Below are 17727 nucleotides of genomic sequence, written 5' to 3'. Positions count from 1 at the left end.
TTTTCAATGTAAAATAAAATTTGGAGGAAAGTTATTCTTGTATATTTCTGTAATAAGAACGGTTTTCATGAAATTATAAAAAAATTAATATTGATCTTTAAATGGTGAAAAGTGGTCATGCATGCAGTACGAAAAAATTAATTTCTCTGTTATTCTTCGACCAATCTTAATAAATTAGGTATCATTGGAATCGTGAAAAAATTTGCTAACTTTTTTGTCTCTTGTAAATTTTCTGTAAAATGGACGGTTTTCGAGATATTCGCCATCAAAAATTTAAAATGGCCGCCATTTTGAAAAATTTCAACGAAAAATTTTTTTTTATTTTTATAGTTGAGTCTTTATAGCATAAATATTCATGCCAAATTTCAGATCAATACAACATTTCGTTCTTGAGATAAAAATTTTAAGTGAAAAAAACAAAATGGCAGCTATAAGGATAACCGCTGAGTTTTGGACACTTCAAATATGACATTTGTAGTCTCCTAGCATCCAGGTACAATACCCTAAAATTCTCGACACTACTTCTGAAACACCCTGTATATACTGTGTATAATACTATAGTACACATACTATGAGGTAACACATTTATAACTATTTTGGGAATTATTAAATTTGATTTCCAGATGCATATATTTCCAAAATAATCAATTTTAGAGGGATATAGGGCATTTTTGATCATTAGAAATATTTATTGAATATTTAAAATCATTTTAATGATCACTTGTAAATCCTTTACATAGCTTTCCACCTCGGTAGAAATTTCATAGTTACGAACAAGTAATTTTGACAAAAATTGTTGGCTACAATGAAAATCTTTGTGAAACACTTGTTCGTAACAAGCAAATCACTTGTAAACTTGTAGAAATTCATTGTAACTACAAGTTTACAATTCTGCTTTTGTGAAACGCTAGTAATCAGCTGTTCTCCAAAACCATGGTTGGCAACAAGACTTGTAACCTACTTGTACCTTTGTGAAAAGGGCCCTAGTAAGTCAAAAGTGAGAACTCGCCTACGCTCATTCAATTATATTCCAATTCAACTGTTGTGCTTTGTAATATTATATTCAAATTTAAATGTTGTGCATGGATATTATTTCCATTTTATTAAATCCATATTCATTTTATTTTCAGTTCTACATAAATATGACTGAATCAAGTACTGACAAAGGCCATAAAGTTATTGATCAATTAAAGTCAATGTCTGGAATACCCAACTTGTCATTGTTCTTATTAGAGGCAAGAACTTATGAAGAACTCCACAATTATATTTTTTGTGAAGAATCTCACCGGATTCAGCTCCTAAAAATATTATTCGCGCAAGTGGACGATAAGCTGGAATCTATGTTGAATTCTACCTCGAAAAGAGAGTCTGAGATACTGGACAGTAAGTTTTCAACTATACTTGTTAAATTATCTTAATTCAGTTTTCTTCAATAAATGAATTACCTTAAAATTAAATAATATTAAAGTATAATAATCTTATTTCAGTTTTCTTTAATATTTGTGAACTAATGGGATGAGTTGAAGTTATTTGAAGATGAAAGAAATATATCAAGGCTTCAAAAATTGAATTTTCATTTATCTATCATGCATTTGATGGAAACTTTAAGCTTTTGAATGTTATTAAAGTTTACTTGTTAAATAACCTTATTTCAGCTTTCTTCAATAAATATATAATCTTATTTCAGTTTTCTTCAATATTTTTTTTGACCAGTTTTCAATCGAAATTTGGGAATGGAATAGTAAAGGCAATAAAAAGCCTGTTTTTCATTCCCAATCATTTTATGAATATGTGTTTGCATCATTGTTAAATAAATAATTTACTGTAAGTGATTGCCGTAAGTAACTTCCAATCAGGTTACTGCTAGATAGCTCCATGTAGAGTATTATTAAATTTTCTTTCAATTGTGTACAAAAGGTGGCAATTTTTCGTGTTATCATGAGAGAATTCGAAGAAATGTACGGTATGAAAAAATTAATTTGGTACGGTTGAAACAATTTTCAATTCTATATCTCTAACATAAATATTTGGTTGAATCACCCATTCACTCGAAATTCTCTTGATGAAAACTTCATACTCTGCTCAATTCAATTGAGGCAATTCGAGGAAATAGGTATACAGGCTATGGAACTAGATATGTGTAAAATCATGAATATTAGGACCTGGCATATTTATTAAGATTTCTAAACTCTAATCAATTAATCACTCTACATTTTGATTGATGAAATTGCTACTTACATTAATAAATATTCTTAGGACTACCATTTGACACAGGAATTGGTTACATTTTCCGTTGATTTCTGTATGTGAATCAAATTTATCGGTTTGGATCAAGGTACCTAGAATACAAGGTACTGGCCACGGGCCACGCGCATCTCGATCTTTTAATGATCAGTCAGATGATCGGTGTGTCGTCATTGGTGCTCTAAATATCTATTCTTCCTATCTTTTCAATGTTAAATTGAGGAACTTTGTAAGTCTTTTTCTCAAAAAGTATATAACTTTCAAGTCCCATTGACATATCCTACGATTCATATAATATTTATCTTCAATTTTTGTAGAAATTCAATACTTTTGGACGGCTGGATCTTTCAGAATGATCGATTTTGTAAGAGCCTGCACATCGAATACCTGTTGCTCTCTTTTTGAAAATTAACATGCTTTGCCTGGCTCTTTAGTAATTTGATTACTAAATGCTAATGAATTTGATAAATTGATCTTTTAGTAAGGAATTAAAAGAGTGAAAGCATTGATTGTACTATAATATTATTTCTCTCACAATCCCTTATCTTGTCTGTGGTATATTACATGTAGAATCAATAGAATATTTTGCCTAATTCCTTAGGAAGATCTCTTTTTTCAGGTAAATTATGGCTTTCACATACTTGATCAGGAAATAGTTTTCTGGTTGAATCTCTCTAATTGGAAACTGCAATGAAATATAAGGGCGAATATATATTAAACCATGCATACCGCGTGGGGAATTCTCAATAGTTGAGAATTGTATGGGATACTTGCTCTCGTACTGTAAAATACACATTTCTCATTTACTATTTGTAAGAGGAATTCTTAAGTAATACTTGTTATCTTATTGTAAAACTCTCATTCTTTATTCATTTGTGAAAGAAAAAACCAACTCGTCATGATCCAATAATAATGTATTTAATGAAAATGAATTATAAATTGAAAAGTATACGTATGAATATGAATTTATACTATCAGTATCCCACAATATATTCCTTCTAATAAACTTGATGATTCTATAAGACAAGTAATCGGTTGAATGCATGTTTGAAAGACTAGGAAAGGATGACAATCTCTTCAACCAACTCGGAAGGCATTTCTATTCTAGAAATTAAACTCTCATACACTTAAAGCAGGATAATGTGTGGTAAATTCCAATTCTTTTCAATCTCCACATTATTTTCCTTTAACCGGAGAGATATACCGTTGGGCATATTTCAAGATATTTTTCAAATTGCAATTTATTCAGTTTATAATGCATTTATGATGTGAGTGTTATACTATCACCCCATACTCTCATTATTTGTTCCATATTGGGGCTTTCTATCACATAGAGTGTGAGTGATGTATATGTAATAAAAATTATGTTCCTAAATTGTGCCTTGGTCACTGAGTAGGAATAATTTTGAATCCAAAGTACTTTATCGAAAATTCAATTGAAATTATTGTTGATCAATCCAATTGATTGTTTATAACAAACAAAATCATCAAATATCTTTTTACCAATGACGTTGAGACAATGCAGGCTTTAGAAAGAATGAAAAATTTCCAAAATTGTTTTTTCAATCTTATCTTACTTGAATCGTTTACTGTAACCATAAAAATGGATAGTCTTTTTCTGTTAAAAATTTATAAAAATTATTGATGTAATAAAGCGATTTAGTGGATGAAAGTGGTAAATAACATGTTTTGGGTAAATGAGATACATGGATAAGAGTTATGAGTGTCACTCTACACGCTATATAGTTCCCAAAATTCTTCAATGTGAACAATAGCTGAGATTAATTTCATGTGTTATTTAGGTGGTAGGTGCAGTATAAACAACTTATTTGAAGAATAAGGAAGGAAAGTGGTGCGCTTACCATCTTCATCCATTGATCATCCACATTCTCCTTCCACTAACAACCCTATCACTAACAACCTTCATTCTCTGCAACCGCTCTTAATTTCACTTTTATCAAATTAATCTTAGCTTTTCCTTTATATGTCTTCTGCATTGAGATTGGTATTAGAATCAATTTTAAAAGTATAGATATTGGTTGAAATGAACAACGGAAACAGCTCGAATGTGTACAACGTAATAAATAACGAGAAAGCTCAGGATAACTATTAAAGTATTCAAGCCAAGCCTAATTATTATGATGATAAAACAGTGATTGAAAAAATATATGCCTATATTATCATTCAAAGTATTACTAGGTGAAATACATTCAGTATATTTTTTTCAACTTTATAATTGTTGGGAAATATAAACCATGAATAAAAAACCTCTAGTAGAAAACCTTCGAAGCCATTCATATTTTCAAATGTTGCCAAATTAAATCTATTCATTCCTTCTACGAGTAGGCCTATCCCTTCTCGTAGTATCAAAATATGAGAGTTCTCTATCTCCAACCGGTATGCCCTTACTTTATGCCCTTCAAAAAAATGGAAGATTAATGTGGTATAAATCGTAGGAGATGTCGATGGGACTTGAAAGTTATGTATTTTTTTAGAAAAAGACTTACAATAAAGTTGCTCGAGAAAAATAAAAATAAATATTTTATATGATCGTAACTCACAACTATCACCACGTTAAAGTATTTGGATATGAGTAGGCTATATCATTTTTTCCTGAATTAAGAGTGCAATTCAAAGTATATGCCTATATTATCATTCAAAGTATTACTAGGTGAAATACATTTAGTATATTTTTTCAACTTTATAATTGTTGGGATATTAAAACTATGAATAAAAAACCTCCAGTAGAAAACCCTACCGATTCTATATCAGTACTTCTACTGATTCTATGTAATATACAGTAGGCTACGCAGACAATCTATCCAGGATTTTGAGAGAAATAATATTATACTTTAATTAATGTTTTTACGTTTTTAATTTCTTATTCAATGATCCATTTATCAAATCCATTAGCATTGAGTAATTGAATTACAAAAGAGCCAGGGAAAGCATGTTAACTTTTCAATAAGAGAGCAACAGGTATTCGATGTGCAGGCTCTTACAAAATCGATCATTCTGAAAGATCTAGCCGTCCAAAAGTATTGAATTTCTACGAAAATTGAAGATAAATATTGTATAAATCGTAGGGGATGTCGATGGGACTTGAAAATCATGTACTTTTTGAGAAAATCACTTACAAAGTTGCTCAATTTAACATTGAAAAGATTGGAAGAATAGACTTTTAGAGCACCAATGACGTCACACCGACCAGCTGGTTTGGATTTGTTACTGCGCATCTTTTCGTGGCCACTACCTTGTATTCTAGGTACATTGGTCCTCTCCAAGCTTCCAAAGCTTGAAACCGCTCATCTATGCATGCAATTTTCCAAAAATGATGTTTCTTAAATTAAATTGCCTTATCAATAAATTTAAGATAGTATTAAATTAGAATAGTTATATTTGATATGTATAATGATATAATTATGTGTCTGATCCAGTGACAATCTTGTTTCAGCTTTACAAAACTTGTGTGTCTCATACGGGTTCACTAATCAAGAAAACTCAAGACCTTTCATTATTGTAAGTAGCGTACACATCTTATCATTTTTGTCAATTAGGAAACCGATGACCAAGTATTGTTTCCAAAACATAAATAGTCATGGAATTTTTCCAAGTTCATAGAAATGATGAAGTAGGAAGAGAAAACTTTTACTAATGTTCGTATGCATGTCGGACAATGTAATTTGAAATCTATACATAGAGATCGGTATTTAGAACGACAGGAAGCCGATCTCTCACTTGTAGACCAAATAATGATACCAACTCAGAATATCCTATAACCAATTTCATATTTTCCACCACCAGTCCGGCTGAAGGTAGATCTCAAAATGGTCTCGACCGAAAATATACATTTTGTTAAGGGCTATTTTTGTGTTGGTCTTTTGGCTTGGTCCACACAAGCCAGCCGCCTTCACTAAAAGGCGAAAGTGATAATTATTAAGCTACCAGAGAAAACCTCTAGTCGAAGATTTTTTATTTTACTATGGTAAATTAATTATAGTTGTTGATTCTCTAATTTTTAGTGATAAATTAGATAGAAAAACTTTTTTTAATTACACATTTTTCACTCAAGTACAAGTACAAAAGTGCATACTTTGTACTTAGATAGTTCTCATTTGTTCTTTTGATTTTTTTGTTAATATTGAAGATCTTGTAACTTTCTAAAATGAATGAACTTGTCTCATCAATTATGTTTATCATGCTTATTTTTGTATCCTGTAATAAATATTGAATTTATAGTTTTTATGTCTCGATTGAATTCTCTCATAATTTACTTCTTTCCCAGGGTAAAATGTCTCTTGAAAACCAATGTTCGATTTGGGAGAAGATTATTGAAGGAATCAAGTTGATCATGAATTACGAGAACTTTTCAAATGAACTGGAAAATGATATCGTGAAAGTGAACATGTTCTTTAAAAATCCACTTCTGGATGTAAGTAAGAAATTTTGTAGTTTGTTTAGAAATAAAAATCCTCAAACAGGAACTCAACTTTTTTTGTCCACATGAGCTGTACAACATGATAGCCCCACGACATATCAGAGAATCTCTTTAGCAATACCTAAATAGAATGAAATTAGAAGTTTGTTTTTATTCAATTCGTTCTCAAGCAATTGCCAGGTCATCCAGAAAATTCCTATTTTCACCTAGGCCTAGTTAGTGCTAGCCAGCTTTATTCAACCGAATCCTAGCATTTGCTTAAAAATTACTTCAAGTTAGCGATTGCCAGGTTTTATTAATTTGACCCACCAATTCACAGATGTAAGAATTAAGTTTTATTTTACAGTAAATAAAGAAAATAATAATTCAAAAGAAACAGACTGTTTGATAATATCAATAATAATATATGCAATAATATTGCATATAATGCAATAATGTTTTCCATGGTGAAATAATAATTATTATTGACGGTGAAATTATTTCTACAATTTGTTATTAAAATGTACAATAGCTTGAATAAATCTCTAAAAACTAGGAGGCTCTATAGGAAAGGAATCTGCACTATTGCATGGAAAAGAAGTCTTTAAGTTTTTAAAATGAGGTTATTGAGCACCTTCTGTTCTCAACGTTGCAAAATCTCAAAATAAGTTTGTCCATATAAATATTTTTTTCTCTTGTATCACACTTTTTATGAAGTAAACAATGGATATGTAAGTATGGCTCAGGCGAATCTCATATACCATTATTCATTATCTATCCAGGATATTACAAAGTTTGAGTTTCCATTCCAGGAATTTCTAAGTTTCTTACCCAGAGAAACTGGTCAGGAGCAACAACTCAACCATTGTGACTCCGCCACCCTTGATTGTCATATACAAAATACCAAATTGAAACTTGAACATTACAAGGACCGGGAACTATCAAGTACTGAAGATGTAAGTTTTCACTGGCCTACTTTCCAAACCCAGAAAATAATCGACCAAAATGCTGGTATAATGTTGTGTTAATTTCTTAAATTATTTTTATTCAATATTTTCTAGAGAATTGAAATAAATTCAACAATTTGTTTCATTTTAACAGGGAAGAAATTAATTTATGTTCGACCGTATACTTTAAAAGTATAATAAATTCCATTTCAGTTTTATTCAATAAATTATTTGTTTATAAAAACTATAAAAAATATATTTGATCCAGAACTGTTGATACGATTACACAGTATAATAATTATTGTAACATACAATAACCAAATTCATGATAGAATAACTTCAATTGAAGTATCCAATATGTTTTAAATGAAATTACTAAGAAAACTTAGAAGCATCAACTCTTGAATGAATAGTTCGAAGAACTCCGATTAAATATAAAGGTGGCAATTGTTGCCTTTTACTTCAATAACCTCAAGTTCTCAAGTCTGTAACTACATTGTGGAAATGTTTCAGGAACAAAGTGCACTTGAATACAATGTTCCATCGCTTCTGCAAATGCAACAAAATCTACAGGATTCTATCCAGAAATGGGAAATTGGATTTCAAAGTAATCTAGAAAGCAATCTGAATAACACATCGCCGGATAAGGCTGCTATCGAACTATCGAACAAACAAAATAATGTACGAATTTCCCAAAACATCAAAACTCTTCGATCTTCTTGTTCCAGAATTGAAAAGGTATTATTTATCCTATCAAATATCATCTAATTGAAGTAATAAAATGTGTATGTTTATATTAATTAGTAAAACCTTATTAATTTATAACCCTCAGGTGTGAGAAGCTCAGTTTGACAAAAATTCCTCGTAGATTTCACAATTTATTATTGATGAGCATATAAATATAAATGCATTATCAAAACCCAAACTATCCTGGAGATCAAACCAGTTTATTAAAATCCTATATTCATTAGCAATCATGATCATATTTCTTTTGAGTTTGTGTATTATGTACACAACTCAAACTGTATAAAATAAATTTCTTCAATCTGGAGAAAATAGTCATAATCAACAAAAAATATAGAATTTAATTCTGATACACCATAATTTTATTCTGTTTTTATATTACACTGTTCTTGTTTCGGTTACCTGTATTTAGAAACCTTTTATTTATTTAATAATATTTAAGACGTTTCATTAAGCATTGATGAATTTGTATTTTAGTTTAATTACAAATAATTATTCACTATTATAAATATAATTCTAATAATGTTTGTCATTAGATTTATTGTTTAGGAATTCAGAATTATTTTCTCCAATCTTTTTTCAGAATTTGGAAAATCAAAAGGTAGTAACAGAGCTTGCAGATCGAGTTACAAGATCGTAACCGATGGTGAGAAGATTCAATCTTGATTCCATTGCGAAATTGATTTTTATAAGTTATTAGCTTTGAATGTATAATTTTGAAAATAATAATAATAATAATACCTTTCCAAACATTATATATGTATTATTACCCTATCGATATTTATTTTTATCTTTAAAATTGTACGCTAACTTACTCTTTTTTTAATAAAACCTAAATAAACTAATTTATTTTTTATCATACTGCACTTATTCTTTCAAGATTTCCTTCCACATCGTAAAAAGTCAAATACCTGGTATATCTCATAATATGAAGACCAACGTTTTGTTAATTTAATTGTACGTTTATTCTATTGCTATTATTCTACATGGAATTGTTTACACTATTTCTTTTACAATATTTTAGAGGCTAAATGCTGTCAGTAATTTTTACTACCATAGAGAAAACATTGGTACTATCCTTATTCTATGGTTCATATTAAAAAATCAAACTCTTGGTAAAAGCAATGCCCTACAAGTACGCGCCCCCTCCCAATATTTTATACGAGTAACTGATTTTCAGATATTCGAGTAAAAGTGGATCTAAATCAACAAACGGATTTCGACCTTAGCTCTGAAGTTATTAAGAGTGCTTGGAAATGAAGCCAAACATACTTCCTAAATCAGCGTTTTTCTGCGTTCTCTCAGCTTCTTCAAGAACTAAATTATTGACATAAAATGCCAAATTTGGTTCAAAGGCTCAGCTTAGGTCTAAAAATGCATTGGAGGAATTTCCGTACGGGAAGTACTGTAACGCCCAAGATCAGCGGTTTTATTAGCTTCTTCAAGAACTAATTGACAGAAAATATTCAAATTTGGTACAGAAGTTTAGTTACGATCTAGAAATTGTCTTTAGAAGTCTTCAAAATTACGCCAAAGATTGGCGGTTCTCCAGCGCTTTCTTAGCTTTATCAAAAGCAAATGTTAAATTTGGTACAAATATTTTCTGTTTTAGAAATTCTGTGTCAGGAGCTCGTGGCTTCAAAATTTTGCTGAAGATGCCCGAAATAGATGTTTTTCTGCTTTTTCTCGGTTTACCTATTTAAAACATAATACTTCTCATTATGAGAAGTATAATGTGGGGGGGGGTGGTCAGACAGGCAGTGCTGGCCAATGGCATGCATTCACAGATTAGAGATTGTCATGACTGTTGAGTACCCCACAGGATTCTGTCTAGGGCCTTCTGCTTTTTCCTAATTTCAGTGGATGGCAGTGGAGGCGTCCTTAAGAGCGCCTCTTCACTAGGAAATACTGAAACGAAGTGCATCTAACAGGTGATTCTCATAGAACATAATCTCATGAACTTGTTTCTAGTTAACTGAGCTGTGTTGACTTATCAATATTAGTCCTCGAAATTTTTTATATTAACCAACTAGCTTGAAGTTGTAATATTCTTTATTAGGATAAGATTGGTTGGATGAGAATTTATATTGCGGAACTTTTCCATAATTATTGTTTATTTTTCAAGTTATAAGAGTTATTGCATTTTAGTCCAGTTCTTTAAAACAATAATTAATCATTTTTATCCTTGAGGTGTCCTTAAGCGCGCCTCTTCCACTTGGAAATACTGAAATGAAGTGCATCTAACGGGTGATTCTCATAGAACATAATCTCATGAACTTATATATCATTGTGCAAAATATCACTGTGAGGACAATATAGATGGTGATGATGGTTGAAGGCTAAAAATTAGGTGTTTTTCACAATACAAGGAGCATTGTTGTCAGGTGTACCTGGAAATCTATATGAGATAGAGCGCTCTACCTGATCTCAGATTATAGGGCACAAAATTACGCCCAGAGGGATTTTGAATTTTACATCTAGATTGTAACAATCGGGATATATTGTTGATTAAATACTAAATATCATCAAAATTGTTTTTTTATTATTGAAATTTCACTCATTTTTTAAAAATCATTACTCATTGGAGATAGATAGTTCCGAATGATCTCATTTTATATAGAATTTCATAATCTTAGAAAAGGCGAGAGCAAATCTTTCTGTCCGATCACTGGATTTGGCGGAAATACGTAGCTGGAAATGAACCGAAAATACGAGGTTTTTGGGCTATTCTGAATATAGCACTAGGAAATTTTGCATGAAGAATTTTGTTCTGGACTTCTCTCATGTATCCAAATGATATATTAAAAAAAAAAAACAGAACTACAATATAAATTGCAAGTACACCCCCTTTTTATGTCTTTCTTTGTATTTGACGGGAGCAATCAAGCTCAACATAATGAAGGATGCATGCGAGCTGTTCTCAATTCTGGATGATAAAGCCGATGTATAAGGATAGGCGGATAGAAAATTATATTCACGAAAATATGAATCGCCTACTTCTACTCCCATTAATAAATCAGGATTAAAAAAGTTTTTATCAATCTGAAAAACTTGGCATTTATGAGAAGTTGTTTGAATTCAAGCGGGTTTATGAGACGCAGGCTAGGGAACCTTACAATATTTTACTGACGTCAAAAGACTGATTCTGAGCACGTAATGTCTGAACACAATGCTTTCTGAAAAGTAGAAATCGCTCGAGTGAGTGGTAGATGAATCAGTTGTTTGAAAAATGTACTTTGAGGAACTACTAAAATGTTGAAAAATGATCTGGTAACACGATAACTCCATTCCTAATTAACCGATTGTCTTGAATTTTAAACTTAAGGTCCTTATACCATGAGGATCCGACAATAAAAAAATTAATAAAATTCAATTCAAAATGGCGGAAAAAGACTAAAAAAATATGTTTTTCACGGGTTTTTTGAAATTATATTCAAAACGGCTCTAAAGATTCTCATCAAATTTATACCATGGATAGCTATTTGTAAACCCTATCAACTGACATAAGTCTCATTTATGGGAAAATTGCAGAAGCTCCGTAATATTCTTGAGAAAAATGGATGTTGTTAAATTTCTAACACGATTTTCTCAAAATGACTTGACCGATTTTTTCAAATTCATACTCTGTATAGTTATTTATCAGCACTATCAACTGACATAAACAGGGGGTCCACCTCAGCCTTATCTTCATTAATAATAGATAAGGTTATCTCTTTATTAATAATAGATAAGGTTTTCAAAAAGACCATCTTTTGGTCACTCTTCACGACCTAGAATCGACTTTTTGAAAAGAGGTGTGTTCAGATAAAATGCGTAAAGAAAATCTCTTAAGTATCAACCCAATTATTTATTCGATTGGTGATATCAATTAATAATAAAGTTCCACAATAAATCTCATACTGTCATCGATAAAATGTTTGAAATATTACAAATAAAAATCGAAAGGGCTTTGTTATTTTTTTAGCGCACCACGAGATGGCCCCTAGTTGTCTTCCCAAAATCATCGCCAACCAGTGGTCTTCTCGGTATGCACATTTGCCAAATTCAGTGGCTCAGCCACTCAGCAATCAGCTGTAACTACAGGTGAATCCGTTTCAGGTTCAGATATTCTGTGATAATATTATGGCAAATAATTAGTTGGTTATTAAATTTTCAAGATTAAAATAATTTTTCATTATTTTGACTCATATGATTCATTGAAAAATGGAGAGTATCCTCGAAAAATTGCTTGTTGCTGATAACAATAGCATTCAAGAGGTAACGTTTCAATCTTACTAACTTACTATTACTCATTACAGTCTTCCGGCTAGCACATGGCTTGACATTTTGAATTGCTTGATTTATTATAATAAATACTTTTAATTATTGACCACTCTATTAAATTTTTACTAGTATAACGATGAATTTAAAAATATATTTAAAATGTCTTGTCAGCAACAAGTTGTTAAATAATTTTGAGGTTATGATTATTAACTGTAGGTAGGCTACAATACTGAACAAGTTTTTGATTTACCTTCATCTTTAGAAATATTGTTTTGATCATACCGTGTGGGTTTGAAATACTAGTCGTTCTGTGAACAGTAGGCCTCGCACAGTTATAAACCACAGCCTCATTTTTATTGTCCATGAGAGTAAATCCTGTCTGTATGTCGTGTCGGCGAGATATCGGTGTAAAAACGGCTAATGGCTGTTTGAGTTGGTGTATCAATAAATTCTAACATCAAAAGCTAGTCTCCTTCAAGAAGTACTGGCAACAGGTTAGCTTAAGTTGAAAGCAGAGAAAGGTCGAGAGAAGATACAATGTTTACTTTCAGTTATTAATTACATGCGTCATTGTATGCAATGAATAGTCCACACCACAGCTAATATTTTACCAAGTTTTTTACATTGAAACATTAATTGCATGCGTCAATAATCCACTGGGCAGCTGATTCATTATAAATAATTCTAAAGTCTGATTTTCATGGTAATATTGTCAAGACACCTGATGACCTCTCAGGTGGAGGGGAAAAACAGTGAGTTAAGACACCGAAAACTCACTGAGAGCTACATTTGGATTCGGAGGTGTGCTCAGGTATTCCCAGTCAATCCTTTGAAAAGCAGAGGTAAAGAGTGGGAGACTCAGGGTTGATACCAGCCCACGTTGGCTCAATTACATCTCCCCTGGACAAGTTGACAACCTTCATAATTAAGGCCTGATGGCCAGCAATCACAGGCTCAACTACTTTAACACTAGTTCCAAGAGCTCAAGCTAGTGGCAATGATAGGTTCCCTTGTAGGTCTCCAGTTTCCAATTAATAGATCAAAACTCTTCAATGTACCAGAGAATTGACTGCTGGGCTATTTTCCTCTAAGTGGATATTAAAGTTACCTCCCATGATGATATGTAAGCACTGTAGAGAGTTCAGTTACACGAGACAATCCTCCAAGTAAAGAAAAAACATGAATGTCACCGTTTGGTTGCCTGTACACATCGATAATCTATAATATAATGAAGGAAAGAATTGGCTTATACACGTAGGGGATAGGAAATTCACGAATGTTGTATCATCACGTCTGAACTACTGTACTGACTTCAAGATTTCATTAGGTCAAGTATTCAGTTTGTCAAGCTTCTAATTAGGTGCTTGCGGAGCGCGGGTTACCTATTAGTACAGAATAATAGCAGAGCAACTGATGCGCATGACTGCAGACAACTCCAGAATGGTGTCATTACTTAAATTATAACTAAAATTCGTCTACTTGTGACTTGAACCCCTACGAGCATCCAATGTAGTCATACCCTTAGTAGCAAGTTTTAAACTTATAAATGAGTTCTGTTGAAGTATGTTAACGTTTATAATATTGATGTAGTCTCAACTATATAGGCTACTATAGAATATAGTATTAGATAATTTGTTTATCAATTCTTTCAATAATTGTACGTGAATGAGTAATCTACACATTATTAATTTAATATATTCTACTACAATAATTTGAATATTTTATTTTCAAGGGAACAAAAGAACTTCGTGAGGCCTTCAAGGATCCCGGAGTTATATCTTCACTGTGTAACGTTCTTGTATCTTCGAGCAATCCACAAGTTCGACAATATGCAGCTGTTCTTCTCCGAAAAAGGCTATCTAAATCACAGCATTGGACCAGACTCAGTGCTGAAGCAAAAGCTGGGTGAGTCTTCCAAAAAATCTTATTTGTACTATGTTTTCCTGCATCTTTCTGATGACCGGAGAGTAGTCATTTTTCGTAAATTGATGGACTTTGCTCGACAATGTAATAATATTTATGTACAAGTACTGCTGACAGCCTTTAGTGCATATATTATACTCTGACTGTCCGTAGTGACCTTAGACCAGTTATAGAATAGACACGGCCCATTGTATATTCATACTGAAAGTCGATGAAGCCAACATCTACTGCCATATCTCCAAATCGTGACGTCAGCATCAGATAGAAAACTTTTCTGTAGAGTTTGTTTACATTGTTTTCCATAGCAGATTGTGTCTATTTCAGCGGGAGCGCAGCTGGAGTTTACTATTTTAATGAATAATAATTTACATCCTTCTGAAATAAACACAATCTGAAAGTTTTCTATCCGATGATGACGTCACGATTTGGAGATATGGCAGTAGATGTTGGCTTCAGAGGCTAGACTTCCCAGCGTGTCTATTCTATAACTGGTCTAAGGTAGTGACATTCAATACCACAACAACAGGCACCGTGAGCTGTTCGATGTCCCCGGAGACGCCTTCACCGATCACACGCCATCTGAATAGTTCAGATCAAAATGAATCAGATAAAAATGTGTTTTTTTTTAAATACAAGAGTAGTTTATATCAAACTATGATTAATTGTGTGTGTGTGTGTGTGTGTAATTACGTGTATTGAAATTGAATTTTATGATTCCATCAATCCCACGATTGTGGGTAATGGATGAAGTAGAAGTTATCAAAGGAGGTATTAAATGTAAATGCCCCTACATTCTGTTCTAAAAGGATTTGTTCAAGCAATAAATAGCTACAGTTCATATTCACCATCATCAGATTAAAGAAATATGCCACTGATTGGGTTGGTGATTTTTTTCCAAGTCTGCTACAGAAGGTTTTGTGAAATGCTGGTCTTTTTCTTAAGCTCAAGGTTTTTTTTTTACATCTCATGTCATAATGAAAGAGTGATTCATTTAAAAGAATAACAATTTTAAAGTAATACAAACTGATATGATCTTTATCAAAGTTTCTAAAAACTATATGATATATTTACATATTTTCTCTGTTGAAGATACAGATAAGATTTTACACATTGTGTTCACGGTATATTAAAGCAACTTTCAGTATTGTTCATCTATTGAAATTTATCACATTTATTGCTTACCCACTCCATCATAAACTCAAATGTTAAACCTAACTATTCACAATTAATAATTTTGTATTTTCCAGCATCAAAGAAGGTTTGATACAAGTGTATGTCAAGGAGCAGGAGAAAGTGGTGAAGAACGCGATCGTTCAACTGATTGGAACAATAATGAAACTAGAGTCCGGTAAATTGGGTTGGCCAGAGATGATGGAGTGCTTGAAAATGTGGGTCAATAGCAGTGTAATGGAGGAAAAATTGGTAAGATTTTCCTCGTCATTAAATTGATAAGTGTATAGTTGATATCAACTACAAATTAAAATTAAGTTGGATTAGAAACTGAATTATGTAGATCGATCAAAATAGAATAAAACTCAATCTCTTTTTTCAGCTCTCAAGAGCTGAATTATTGCATTCATTAATCAGTAAAATTTTGAAAACAGCTTAACTAATGCATTCAAAATTGAATATTATTTCGATCATAGTACATTTCTAAGTTTATTTCACTTTTTAGTGACTTAATTGGAAAAGCATTTAAATTTAAATGTTATTCTTGAATTTCTTTATCCATTACGAACCTGCTATTAATGTTTCATCAAGTTTTGACACTAGAATGACGACTTGCAGACTATAATTATGAATTGTGAAAAAATATGAAATATTTAATCACTGACGAGCATGCTTTCGAATCGCATCTGGGATTCATTGTCAACAGTCTGATATCAAAATTTTTACAAGTTTATGTATCACTTTTTCAGTTCTAGATAAAAGTTCAACTCTAGAAACTACAATAAATTGAATTGAACTGCATACTCTATAAAAGATTTCAATTGTTCTACATTGTAATCAGTCCTATATTGTTTCTCATTTAATGTCCCATTGCTAATCTACTCATTCAACTCATCAGTCAAATATGTGCAATTTTTTCTCACTTTCATTTTGTATAATATTATCATCCAAATATAAATATCAAAGTAGTTTTTCAAAATATATAACCATAGTTTAATTTATGGAAAATGAAAATCTTTTGTTTTGTTTGTTATTTTGTTTCACAGATCGCCTGTTCGCCTTGTTATTCATAATAATAATAATAATAGTATTAAAAATATCGAATTATTATTTTACTGTAATAACAAGTATCCTTCAAAAGGGTACCAATCAGAAAATGATCAAGGATCCCTTCGAAAATTAATTAGTGAATAATAATAATTGATGTTTTGTTTTTTGTTTAGCTCGGCCTGTTTGCCTTGAGCATTCTAGCGGAAGTGGTGCCTGATGTGTTCATGGAGCAATACCCGGTTGCCTTGTACTTCAGCCAAATGCTAGTGCAGACTCTGCGCATGCCAGACATCTCGGCAAGCCCGCTCGCCCATCTAACTCTGGTCTGCCTGGCCCACTTCGCTCCTCCTGTACAACATGATCAAGTAACAATTCTTTCTTTTCTTATTAGTCATATGGAACTGCAACAAGGAAGCAGCGCTTCTTCAGTATTTCTTGTGAACATTTTTCACTGTTTAGGCTAATGTTATAAAATCATATACCACGTTTCATCCGTGAAAAGTTTATAACCCCTTTCGATTATTATTTATACAGAGAGATTGAAAAGTCACGCACACGTGAATGAACCTTCCTGTAAATAGTAGTTTCCAAGAATTAGTTAATTAATTCGTTATTTAGTAATTAGTTAAACATAGATGGACAAAAAATATAGTTATGCTGGCTTCTGCAGGACAGCACCATTTTCTATCATTTATAGCGTCATTTTCTATCAGACTATATGTTCTTCCAGTTGGAGTAGATGGATTCACCTTGTAAAGAACATCCGCGACTGATACCCACAAGACATCCGCATGTTTAGGATAGGAGAATGATTTTGCTGGTCCACATGGATGTAGGAAAGTTATTTTCACTTCATCAAGTTCTTCATTTTTTTCTAAAATGTAACCAAGCCACCAGTTTTTGTCATACACAGCTGTGACATAGCCTGATATGTCCTTCAACTTTGGTTTGTCAGGTGTTGTTGTAACT

General features: G+C 31.9%; 2 protein-coding genes across 4 annotated transcripts in view; both read left to right on the top strand.

The window, feature by feature from the left end:
- The window catches only part of LOC111044153 (importin-4), a 29866-nt gene extending 20655 nt beyond the window's left edge, over window positions 1–9211 (top strand). Inside the window, exons 9-13 of one of the 3 annotated variants that reach the window (XM_039430217.1) lie at window positions 5699–5763; window positions 6530–6676; window positions 7474–7617; window positions 8122–8346; window positions 8936–9211. The gene's annotated coding sequence lies outside the window, so the exon portion shown is untranslated. Of the gene's footprint in view, window positions 1–5698; window positions 5764–6529; window positions 6677–7473; window positions 7619–8121; window positions 8347–8935 lie in introns of those variants that run through there. The other 2 variants (XM_039430219.1, XM_039430218.1) reach the window with 2 other exon arrangements.
- A 3195-nt stretch (window positions 9212–12406) lies between these two features.
- LOC120351812 (importin-4-like) lies at window positions 12407–17123 on the top strand (the record flags this gene model as incomplete). The annotated part of the gene is given in 4 exon segments (XM_039430220.1): window positions 12407–12609; window positions 14348–14520; window positions 15786–15960; window positions 16932–17123. Coding segments are annotated over 4 exon segments (594 nt in total), but the record flags the coding sequence as incomplete, so codon positions are not given.
- Window positions 17124–17727: the final 604 nt, after the last annotated feature.

This window comes from Nilaparvata lugens, chromosome 6, assembly GCF_014356525.2.
Source record: "Nilaparvata lugens isolate BPH chromosome 6, ASM1435652v1, whole genome shotgun sequence".
NCBI lineage: Eukaryota > Metazoa > Arthropoda > Insecta > Hemiptera > Delphacidae > Nilaparvata > Nilaparvata lugens.
The sequence above is the reverse complement of the archived record's forward strand: the minus strand, read 5'-3'. Positions and strand labels throughout refer to the sequence as shown.